The sequence below is a fragment of the Rhea americana genome, unplaced genomic scaffold (genome assembly GCF_003343005.1).
Source record: "Rhea americana isolate MKP2758 unplaced genomic scaffold, rheAme1 scaffold_0, whole genome shotgun sequence".
Classification (NCBI taxonomy): domain Eukaryota; kingdom Metazoa; phylum Chordata; class Aves; order Rheiformes; family Rheidae; genus Rhea; species Rhea americana.
The window spans coordinates 8,355,891-8,368,741 of record NW_028185037.1 but is presented as its reverse complement, the minus strand read 5'-3'; the positions used below and the strand labels follow the sequence as shown (position 1 = coordinate 8,368,741).

General features: G+C 35.7%; 1 protein-coding gene across 4 annotated transcripts in view; it reads left to right on the top strand.

Annotated features, from left to right (window-relative positions):
- CSMD3 (CUB and Sushi multiple domains 3) overlaps positions 1-12,851 on the top strand; it is a 678,537-nt gene that overhangs the window by 424,794 nt on the left and 240,892 nt on the right. For all 4 annotated transcript variants that reach the window (XM_085321107.1, XM_085320309.1, XM_085319522.1 and 1 more), the window contains 3 exons: positions 4,284-4,400; positions 10,673-10,888; positions 11,512-11,700. In XM_085321107.1, the coding sequence (XP_085177233.1) occupies positions 4,284-4,400; positions 10,673-10,888; positions 11,512-11,700 (522 nt within the window). The remainder of the gene's footprint in view (positions 1-4,283; positions 4,401-10,672; positions 10,889-11,511; positions 11,701-12,851) is intronic.

Here is a 12,851-nt window from a genome sequence, read left to right as displayed (position 1 = left end):
GAGACACTTATATGTAGCCTGAATAAAGGTTCTAAAAATATTTGGGCCAAAAATCTGTTCAAAATACACAAGGCCGTTTTCTGGGCTAGGCTTCCTCATGGCTGTGATCACGTTGGCTGAACAGAATGAGTGTAAGTGATTGCTTACAGCAAAAGAAAGTATATAACTAAGCAACCCAGCACATGAGAAGGCATAAGAATCTTATTCCTGATAAACTTAGACTCTGAATTCCACTACTGAATTTTAATATTTAATCATAATTATCTGAGACTTATTTTCTGAGTTGTCATGTATTTTATTCCCCCTATTGCTATATAGCTACTTTATACTGTACACCTAGCTATCTCTCTCTATTTCATACAGATGCTTCTATTTTTTATTCCCTTCATTCACCATTGTGACAAATGATTAAAAAAAAAAGATCTAGGCATACATTCTGATTCTACTATTTTTCTTGCCTAAAAATAAATAAAAAATATTAAAATACTGTGTTAGCAACACAGTAAGTTATATAAAAAACATTTCATGTATTCCATTTTCCACATTGTAACACCAGTCTAGTGCATCAGTTATTTGTTTATTCATTCATTTATTCATTTTCCTTTTAGCCTGTCCTAGCCGCCATCTCTGTATAATCAAATAAAATGAAAAGGAAGTTCCTTGCAGAATCTGGGAAAATGTGAGATTTTTACTGCTTTTGTTTTGTTTTGTTTCTGTTTTCCCTTGCATTCTGGGAAAAAAAAAAAGATACTAGCAGTGATATGCTCTGGCTGTTTGCCATCTTATCAGGACCAGTGCACATTTTATATTTCAGATCTGTCATCTTGACTTTGTTTTGTAAAATACTAGTCCCTGGATGCCTTTGTTTGCCATCTGCTGGCCTTCACAGAGTCACACAGAGTGCCTGCTGGCATGCCAGAGATGTTTTGTCACCACTTGCATTCTTGAAAGTTTTTCCAAGCACCCAGTGTAAAATACATTATTGGTGTGAGCTGTTTCCCGTGTTTGCAAATCCTGATTGTGTTTGTTTATTTGATTGGGCTTACCKAAGGTATGGGCAAAGTAGGTAGTTATCTTCACGAGCTTAATAACAYATAGCTGTAGCCCTGATTCTGTTTTGCTAAAATCTAACGAGGTCTCTAAATATAATTTAATGAGTTTTTCTAAATATAGCGAGATCAGACATTAAGTGGACAGAGGTTACCTTCATTGGTTCTTCATCGCAGGAGAGAGGAGGGAAATTGGTGGGGTGAGGCAGCACCTCCACATCCCCCATAGCAACAGTGATGCAGTTATGCAGTGGTGGTCCTATAATATCCCAGTTCAGCCTATGTTACTGAACCTCCAACTTTCCAGCTTACAACTGGGCAAAACAGACTATAAAATTGGCAGAAGTATCACATGCAAAGAAATCCTGAGACTACCCAGATAAAAATAAAAGTGTGGTTATTCAGAAGAATCAAATAAGGWTAGGTAGGTAAAATAATTATTTTTTATTGGCTTTTCATGTGCAGAAACAAATCTAGAGAATGTAAGTAGTAGCAAACATTGCTGATCCGTATTGCTCTAATGTGAGCAATAAGCTTTCCAAAATGACATAAAGGAGCATGGGTAGAAAGAAAAAGACCATAACCAAAATCATTACAAACGGATCAAATCACATCCCCACTACAGCATTTCAGAAGGTCTTTGACAGCTCCCTCTTTCATTCACCATAAGGCAACATTCAATGGGCAGTCTTGAATTGAACATACTCGGGGATGATATGGATTAGCTAGTAAAATGAAGTATAATTCTGAAGTGGATATAAATAAAGCTACCGATATGTGAAGAAAGACTTCTGTGTAATTGTGATTTATTTTTTATCGTACTATTTTAACATTTTTCAAGAAGAAAAGTGATTCTGATGTTTGTGATAACCTTTTTYTCACAAATGGAGTAGGGTTCCCATTATCCCTTCAGTGGAGCTATTTGCTAGAGTAAGATTTTAGAGCTATTGAGTTTACACATAGGTAAGAAGCCTCCTTTCCTTTTCATCATCTTATCTGACCTGGGTCTCGGACAAATACAGGAGACTGAAGAGCAGATGGCATACATARGGGCATCCAGGACAGGACTAGTTGTCCACCATGGCCATACTCCAGACAAATCTGTACTTGGAAACATTATAAGGCAGAAAATACAGTCTGGATTTTCTCTTGATTCACTGTCTGGCTTGTYCTCAAATGAGCTTTGAATGAACCTCTGCAAGTCGGAAGTTGTGGCTGGTCAACGTAGGCGCGCTTGTGAATATGTGTATACGACCTTCATGTCATATATACACTGAATATCAAGAATTAAAGATTTGTATAACTGTAATAATTTACCCCCTCAAAGTCCTAACTGTAGAATAAACAGCAAGATATAACAAATGAGTCATGAAGTGACTGAAAGTCCTCATTGTAGAATAAACAGCAAGATAAAACAAATGAGTCATGACATCCCTTTCCTGAAGAGGTGAAAAGATGCTACTTGAGTAGCGTTCGTATGCCGAAAGGCCAAGCGCCTCCCGCCTGCACGATCCGAGCTGCCCTCCTCGGCAGCCCTGGGGCTGCGGCCGACGGGGAGGGGGAGTAGGGGCACGTTAGACGGTGCTCCTGGGGCAGCCTCCCTCACCAAGAGGTACTGCCCCACCAGCGGCTCACCGCCACGGGGAAAACAATCCCCGGAGGTTCCCTGCTGAAGCTCATCCCTGCCTGATCCTCGCCTGCGTGCCTGGAAGCACCCGCGTGGGCTGTGGGTGAACCGTGGCTTATACTGGGCGAAGAGGCGTTGCTGTTGGGGTAGGCTGGAACGGGAGGCAAGCGGCTGCCGTTTGTGTTTCCTCACAAGTTGCCTTTCGACAGCTTTTCCAAAGCCTCTAGCAAAGAGAAAACCATGTTGTGAGCAATTGCAGTATTGAATACTGGCTTTTCACTTTTCTAAAACTACTTTGTTTGATTGAAAGCCGGTGGCAGTATCGTACTTCACTGGATTTTGTATCCTGGAATATTTTTTACAAAGTAATTTGGGGGATCCTATATTTGGCCTAAGAAAAATGAAAAGGATAAATGCTTTTAATTTTGAAGGAAGGCAGAATTTAGAAATACTTGTTCATTTTATAATGTATACAGTTATTCTGAAATTTTGATGGAATAACTTTGCACAGTAGCAAGTTTTAATTACTGTTACGATAAAAGATAAAGGTAATTCTAAAGTGAAAGGACCTATTCACTACTATTTCAGAATTCATTTGGACTTTTTAAAGTTCTATGAGTGGAAAAGGAGAGAATTGTGGTGGTAGTTATGCCACTAATATGATGATTTTATTTTTATAATTCAAGCTGTAATTTATTTTTTCATATTGCCCAATTACTCATTATTTTTACAAAGTTACTAGTGATACTGTAGAATAAGTTACACTGGCAACTATCGTTCTCACTTGAATTACAGATGCACATTTGATAATTATGTACAATGAAGGGAATCATGCTTCCCTGGATTAATATTTTCAGTCAGTAAATCTTTAATACTGAGGTCCACCCTCTGCCATTTTAACTCTCTAACTTATGTTGGCTAAAGTGGTATTACTTGGCTGCGTGTCCTTGCGTCTGCCTTTAGCTTCGTGCTAACTTGGGATTTTCAGAGTCAAATGTTTTATGCTAACTTGGACCTAGGGCAGTTCTCATTGAAATTAAAGGATTTAATTCTTAAATCCGTGGAAGCTGAACTCACTGCTGCAGAAATTAAAAGGGAGAGGGAGACTAGCAGTGTTCTAGGAACAGCTATGAATTTCCCTCTCTGTTTTCATCATTTTCTCCAAGACATTGCCTTCTTTTGCTAAGATTTTAGTTAGGTAAAGTTATTATAGACTTCACCTTTTTTTTTATTTTTCCTTCGTAAAAACCTTTTTCTACGATACAGTTTTGTCGTTGCTTTTCTGCTAATAATTTAAAATACTTGGAAATATACGCATATATACATGCGTGTATTTATGCATACATATATATATATCTTTTCATAAGAAAATGTGAAAAACAGCTGAGTAAACCCACATTTCATTTGTTATWTAATTGATGGTATTTCCATTTGTATTGTGTAAATATGGACTGTATTTATATATAGAATAGCTGAATCGTTCGACTAGTTGACTTTTAAGTAAACCGTAAGATCTAAGCAGATATTTTCTAATATTATCGCTCATCTAGAAGTTATTGTAAAAATAATACAAATTATTGTATTAATATTTGTTTTGTTATTTCTAGCTTTATGTGGTGGAGATGTTAGAGGACCTAGTGGAACAATTTTATCCCCTGGTTATCCTGAACTGTATCCAAATTCATTGAATTGTACGTGGACTGTAGATGTCACGCATGGAAAAGGTAAATAATTGATTTTCTCTTTTTTTCTCCTCGTGTTTGTTTTTATATAAGTCCAGAATTTGTGCTACAGATGCAGATCTAGGGTAGCAGCAGTGAACTAGCAGTTGTATTGTTATTTTTCTTTTAACTTATTTTTATTGTAATAGTTTCTAGAATTTCAAGTGAAGATTAAGATTTAACCCTGGTGAGCATAGCGCTTTCTGACCAAAAAAAAAAAAAAAAAAAAAAATCCCTGAAAGTTTTAAAGTTTTTAGTTCGGCTACCAGACAGCAGATAGTTGGATGGGTGCACATCAATCCAGGTGATGAATGCTCTGGTTGTGTTGACGAGGAAAGGCCTTATTTAGAAAATAGTTGAAAGAATGGAATTCAGAGAGCATTTAGAGAGCTAAGAAAGAACTATATGTGACTGGTCACAGAAACTGAGGGACAACAAAATTTTAAGAAAAGAGTAGATATTTGTAGAAGACATTATTTTTAAGACAAAGATATATGTAGTAATGGATTTAATTTCTGTACGAGAAAAGATTTTTAGAGATATCATTAAGAGTTATTTCAAAGAAATGAGAGACATGGGGATAAGGTTAGAAAAATTGCCAAGGATACAAATAGAAGGTGGGAATTCCAGATAGTAAAATTTCCTTGAAATCATTTGTCCCATTTGCTTTCAGATGAAAGGTGTTGGGAATAGATGAGAAGAAATGGGTCAAATTTTTAGATTTTGTTGGGATTTTATTTTAAATATAGGAGAGACTGCAGAGTAGTCTGTTTTACTATGGGGAAGAAAAAATAGAGAATCATCACAAGTTAAGGGAAAGAGTGTAATAGAGATGAGTGTCGTAAGACAAATTTGAATAGAAAGAGGGTGAAGTGTTCAGAGCAGAAGAAGGAAAATCGTGACTGTAACACTGAAGAAAACAGAGAAAATAGAATGAAAAGGAGAAGAAGGAAGGCTAGATCAGTTCTGGATTTTCACACTTTTCTCTATGAGGACATAGAAAGTGTTGCAAAGTTAGCTAATGGGGTATTCCTCCAAATGTCACTCACTGATAACATGAAAATAAGACTTCTCTCACTGAGAAGTGTGCTGATTTGTGTTCCCCTGTGTCCTATTTTGTATGAACAATCCAATAGTTTCCCATCCGGATGTTAAATGGTACTGCTAGGCATCCTATTTAAAACTCCCTGCTGTTACAGTGGCAGAGTGTATCTCAGAATTATTGTTCCAACTATTCTCCGTTTAGTGCTAAGTGATGTCATTGTATCAATATAATTTGTTTGTAAGAATCCGCAGTGGAAAAAAAGTCATTCTGAAATTACTGAGTCTACACTGGATGCTGCATTTACCCTTATTGCCTCTAGGGATGATACATGGTCTGCAGGAAAGTGAGATAGGATCTGAGGTGAGGTTTCTGCATGTTTTGCAGTACAGAAAGGATGTGGGAAGGTCTTTGTTCTTCTAGGAAAGCAAGACAGACTGATAGACAGTGGAGGAAAAATATTAGTTTAGCTTGCATTGTCTCTGCAAAGCCAGTGGGTAACGATTCCAAGCTTTATACAAGAGAAAGGCTCAGTTAACCTGGGTGTTGAAGAAGATCATCAGAAACGGATGAGGGTTTAGGTTCAGGGAGCAATGCATGAGTAAGAATTATGTAAACTCTGCAGTGAACAAGAGCCAAAATTCACATAATATTTTTAAGGGCTCTTCATGAACTTGGAGACTTTTTTTTATTAACACTTGTTTTTTCTTGAATTAAAAATAGGATTCGTAAGGAGAATTTGAGGAAAAACATGAGGGAAATTTTTAGAGAAAATTGAATAGATTTTTTGTGATTTCTCTTTTTCTAAAACCCTCAGCTAGAAATGTATTTAAAAGATGAAATAAATAAAAGCTGAAGTTCTCAAATATTACATTTTGTGAGGCTGTTGAAAAAAAGAATCATCTATTATGAGACTCCCAAGAAAACAAATTTATAGAAAATATATATATATATAGAGAGAGAGAAGAGTGAGAGAAAAAAAAAATTATATACACATATGTATCTGTAAGTACACACACCCCTACAGGTATATACATAAAATACAAGCACATTCTTGTTTATGTATCCATAACTTTTATTTCAAATTATGAAAATGTTACTAAAGAAAAAAGTATTACTAGATAAGAGTGCTGTGATGTAATTTGACTCATGCTGTTTTGATTTATGCTGCTAAAAAATTTTCTGAAAACGATGAGTTTGAGTAGCGAATTTGTAATATTGTACGAATTTTTCATATTTCATTCTTTCTTGGTGACAGAAAATATTAATACTTTAAAGTCTTCCTGCAGTAGTGCAGGAGGAAGATAACTGCCCTTTTTTGGCAAAAAGTCACAGGCTTATTTAAATTTAACTTTAAACTTCCACCAGTAAATTGCTATGTCTGAGTAATCTAGTCCATTAGACTACCTCTATATTTAATGGACAAGCACAAGCATCTTAGAATAAGAGACTTCTCATCTAAAACATAAATGGAATGAACTGTCCTCTGAAGGTGCCTATTGATCTCTATCAGCTAATGTCTACAGGTTCATGTAGTCCCAGGAATAATCGTGCAAGGGGAGACTGGATGACTAGCCTGTCAATCAAATTAGACAATTAAATTTCAGATAGTTACCATTAGGGAAAATTAATCCCATATACCTAAAATGGATTATTAAATAATGGTACAAAGAAACTTTGTTGTAGAAATCTCGTTTTCTGCTTCATTTCCTGTCTAACATAATTTAAACTTTAGAATGTCAGGGAGTATCTTGTATTTGCCATATTGTAACTAATAATATGATTTTTTTATTTAATGTTTTCTTTGGCTTTTATGGTCAGAATTTGCCAGGTTAAAGTCAGGCTACTAAGAAAATAGTGTCTAATTTGTAACACCAGAATGCTGTGGGGTGCTTTTTAAAATACATCTTTGTATTACAGTTTCATGCTGCCAATACTTAAGTAGTAGCAGGTGATTAAATATATTTAGTTAAGATTTCTATTTTACATTTTATATGTTACATTATTTAAAAAATCTATATTTCTGTATGCATACATTCTGTCTTAAATCCTATCATCTGATATATATATAAACACATTTCAATTTTACTATCCCAGTTCATCTAAAATCCTGGAAGTACATCTGATTTTTCATTTGTGTTCACGTGGATTAATTTTAAGATTCTTGAATGTCTATTAAAAGTATATATTTTTTAATTTATATGTTCTAGGAGGATGGAAAACATATTCTATAAATAATTAATATGTCTAGTGATTGATATTACTTATAAAGAGGAAATGAAGCGTCTGTCATGACATTGATGCTTCTGTTAACATATAGTGAAATGAAATGCATGAGGTCTCAACTGTAGATTTTAGACTATGAACTAATTGAACAATTAATTTACTCTTCCTCCAGCCATGTGGATTATAGTATTGAGAAATTACATTGAAGTGTTATGTCTTCATATCTTTATTTATGGTTTTAAATATTCCCCTTAAAAAGAAAGGGGCCTGTGAAGCAGCATGAGCAAGAATCTACCTGAACATACCTTTTAAACTTCTCTGGAGACAATACAATCTGTCACACAGCATATATTAATGTGATTAGAACATTTTCTGCAGAAAGCTAAATTGTATGGCTACTACTGGGATATATCTTGCAGGTTTGCTTAGAAACGTCCTGGCAAACTGAAAAATTAATTGAAAAAATCCCCTTGAGTTAAACTTTGGGTTTGAACAAAACTCAGTGGAGCTCAGCTGTCATCCCTATTTCCATTATTTTGGGTTATTATCATAAAGCTTTCTTTGGCATTTCTGATTTTATAGTTAAAGACTCATGATGTAAAAGATCAAAATTAATTTGAGGTGCAACAAATACAAGAAATCTGGGCTAAATTTCACCCTCATTCTATATATGTTGAGTTCTTCTCTTAAGTGCTTTCTTTTATGTGAGATTAACACTATCTCCTATGTTAAATTATGATTAGAAATTCAATCATTCAAAAGTTTACCAACCTCAAGTCTCTGAAGTTACATACATAAGCTCAAAAGTTATATAATTTGGCCTTGATTCCAAAATTCAGTGCATGATATACCTGTTGCCCTTCTTATTAGTCTGCGTGTCACACAATTTAGGAGAATGAATGGGATGCTCAAAGCAGATGAACAGTTTTCATCATATAATTATTAGATTAATAATTTTGCAAATTGAAAACAGATTTCTGTGGTTATCTAGTTTTAGCCTTTGCGTAAAACACATTCCTATCCAGTAATTTCTATATCAGTGCTTCAACTTCTGAAGAAGGACAAGTTTACCTGGTCTGCAAGCTCAAGCGTGGGGGCTGTAAGAGGAGGAGGTATCTATTTCAGAAGGTTGAGCAGTTCCCTAGTCTCTGTAAGGCAAAGTCAAATCTAGCAGACTCTATGTCCAGCTAATACCAAGGCTGTGCATGTTTTCTGAAGATGCCAGTGCACACTTGCACACAACCCACATGTGCRCACACACTAGCCTGGCTAGGCCATGCCTTTCTTGGCACCCCCATGAGCACCAACAGCACTCACACAAGCATGACCAACATGCATGGCACRATCCTGTTTGTTGTGTTGGGCTGATCAGGATGCAAGTTTGCCAGTGCAGTGACTACGCCGCACACACATGCACAACCCTCCAGAGTCCAGCCCTTGTCTCTCCGGCAGCTGGCTCCCAGATCCCAGTCCCTCTAGTTGCTGGCCCACTATGACCAGAGCTCTTACTGTGGTTGCTGGTGCCCTGCCCTTGACCTGCTCTCTGGCTGGTCTAGAGTGAAGTTCACTGGTGGTCACACACATACTCACACCCTGAACAGAGAACTGACTCACACAGAAAASAGCCAGGGAGAGAGAGTGATAAGAAGGCAGGACAGGCTGCTGCACTGGGCTCTGTCCGAGAAGCTTACTGACAGCTGCAGCTTACATGTCACCAGACCTTTTTTGTCCCACCTCCTTCCAATTTCCCACATGTGCTCCTCTCTGATCCACCTTGATCCCTCCTTTTCCCTGCCTTTGGCCCTAAACATCCCATAAAAAATTTTTACAGTCTCACAATGCCATTAAAAAATTCCATACGAAGATCTACACAATCTTGCAACGCCTCTCAAATACTCCACAGTAAGTTTCTGTGAGACCCCAGATAATCCTGCCAGCAGGGTGCTATTGCCCTTCTTCTTACCAGTTACGAAGGTCTGGCTGAACCTCTGCAAGGTTGCTAGTGGGCTAGTGATCAGAAACTTGAATTCTGGCCTTTGTTAGGAGACTTTTTTGGAGGGGAGGGAGGAGATATTTGTTTGCTTTTCCTATGAGATTAAGTCTGTGTCTGCTATTAAGAATTTTTTGCCCATGAGCATACCTGGAGGTCGTTACTCTTCTYACCTGACATTAATCGTCAGTCTCGTATACACCACATGCATCGATCTTCCAAAGTAATRCATTAGTAGGTAGATTTTATAGAACCTGAAACATTAAGAAGTTTTTTGAAATTGAGCATGCTTTCCCAGTGGAGGTCTCAGGAGTAATTTAGGCTGGCCAATGACTTCTACTTTCTCTTTTGCTTGAATTTTCTGTCCTTTGCACCTGAAGGTCATGATCAGACTCTCAGTTACAGAACTGCAGAAAAAATAGTTTGAATAGTCTATTTTCACCTTTAAGTCCTATTTATTGTTATTACGTTGCAGGATCTTTTCCTTTCAGGATGTGTGATGTATAGTAAAAAAGCATGTTGTTGACATATGCCCCATCTTACTGATAGACCTCCCTTTTGGGGGGAGGGACTGTTATTTTTCTGTGTATCTTGAGTGTGTAATTTCCTAGTCCTCCTTTCAGGATTCAGTCACTGTTACTGTACAAGGATATTAGTTACTGTAGGGAATAAAATTTACCTCATTCTGTGTAAAACAATTTGCAGTTTTAAACAGATGCAGTGCCTCATTTGGTATTACATCAAAACTCAAGCATGTACCTGAGAATTCTTTACACCAAATGTCCATATCTTTCAGCAACAAGAGAAAAGCGAAAGGTAGCTGACAGGACTGAAAGACCTGTGGCAAAGATATTTTGAAAATATTAAATTAAAAAAGATAATTTTTAGAAATCTTAGCTATAGACTACTATAATTTTCTGAACGATCTTTCATAATGGAATGTATGAATTTAATCTGTGACATAATTACATTTACGTTAATAGTGATATGTAAGTYTAATTCTATTTTTTCTAATAGGGGTGCAGTTCACCTTTTATACCTTTCATCTAGAGGATCATCATGATTACTTACTAATAACAGAGAACGGCAGTTTCACACAGCCATTAGCACGTCTGACTGGCTCAGAACTTCCTTCACCAATCAATGCTGGTCTCTATGGAAATTTCAGAGCTCAATTGCGCTTTATTTCAGATTTTTCAATATCATATGAAGGATTTAACATTTCTTTCTCTGGTAAGGAAGTACTTGGAATACCTCGAAAAATAAATATTTTTTTTTATTAATATATTCTTTTCCTGAAAAAAAAGGTTTAAAATGGAGGTGATTTTGATAAATACATATACCAAATCATAAAATTATATAAGTTGTTTCCAAAGCACAAAAATTTCAAACCAAGCAGACCTCTGTGCCTTTATGTAGATATTTATTCAATGTGATAAATAAAATGGCAGTAAACTGTAAGCAATATTATCAAGTCAGGGAGGAAAATAGAGCTAGTCCAATTTCAATTAGTGAAATTCCAGATGAGCCCAGGAATAAGTTAGTCGGGTTTTTTTGCTCTGCCATTCTTTTAGCTTGTTTTATGTACCTGAGACATTTTTGGCTCATGTAAAAGTGATAAAAAACATGTTGTGTTACACATTTTAAGAACATTAAGAATGTATTCATTGGTCTTACTTTTGAATATAGTATAATTGCCACTTTAGCGTTCATGCATTCATTTTGTTTTCAAATCTAAAATCTGTATTGATGGTCAAGTGGAAATACATGGAAAACAGTAGACTGCAAGATTAAAATATGACTGATAGAAAATACATGTAATTCTCACACAAGTTGACTTTCTCTCTTGTTTTTAGAGTATAATCTTGAGCCTTGTGAAGATCCTGGGATCCCACAATTTGGTAACAGAATAGGATTTAATTTTGGAGTGGGAGACATTTTGACATTCTCCTGTTCATCTGGATATCGTTTAGAAGGAGCTTCAGAAATTATCTGTCTTGGTGGTGGCCGACGAGTGTGGAGTGCACCTCTGCCAAGGTGTGTGGGTACGTGGTCAGCTGCTTTCATTTGCTTGTATGTGTAGTCATTGTCCATGGAGTTGCAGATATACAGCATGGAAAAGCATGGTAAAAACCTCTTAATTTTTAACGTACTTTCACATTCTCCATATCTCTTCAGTCAGATCTCTTTAATTTTTCTTAATATAATTATTATAAGAGCTATTAGTAGGCTTCACAGTCTGTACCTTGATACATTTGAAATTGAGGACATAATACTTGCTTTTCTTATTTTGGTGAATAGATGTAGAAACCTGTACRTAAACTAAGGTCAGCGTTTACCAGCTCGGATGCCTAATAATTGACTCCTATCTGTTAATGCAAGTTTCCAACTGAAACCTGTATTATCAAAATGTATAAATGTAGTTAGAGCACTTAAGTCAGATTTATTTAATAAAAATAGACCCATATATAGAAGCACAGTCAGCCAGGTGTTCCTATGTAATTAGAGGGCAGAAACGAACACCTTCAGAAAGGAATCCATCTGATTTTAAAGCAATTGCTAAGATAATTGAGAGGRTGCTCTAAAGACTACTGACATTCTCCACTGACTTTAAGAGTAGCCAACATATCTAGCTTTGATGAGAAACTTAACTTTCAATGGCTAATGTTGTCCTAGATGAATCTCTTCCTACAGGTCTTGATTTTCAGTTCTATTGCGAACTGTTAAAACAACAAAAAGTCTAAAATCTCTAAAAAATGGGATACTTATTTGTCTAATTTTAAGATGAAAAATGTTCATAAATATTCAGTATATAAAATATTCAGTATTCTTTGTAAAATTTTAGACTCACTGAAATCAACAGCAAAACTGTAATTTTTTAGTTTTATAAGAATATCTGTTGCACGGAAAAGTTTATTTGTAAAAATATCTATATCAATTTGTGATTGAAATCTTTTTTATCTTTTCATGCTWAACTGCACCATAGAAAAACATACTTTTAAAAAAAATCTGATTGTATAATAATTATTACTAGGCTAATTTCTTGCCTTTACCCAGTATTAATTAGTGTATCATAATGGTCACGTGGCAGATATTCTCATATTTACTTTTATATAGTAAAAGTTCTTAACATCTTTATCATCAACATATATGTTTGCATATATATAAGAGCTAGTTTAGAAGTTGAGTCAGTGCG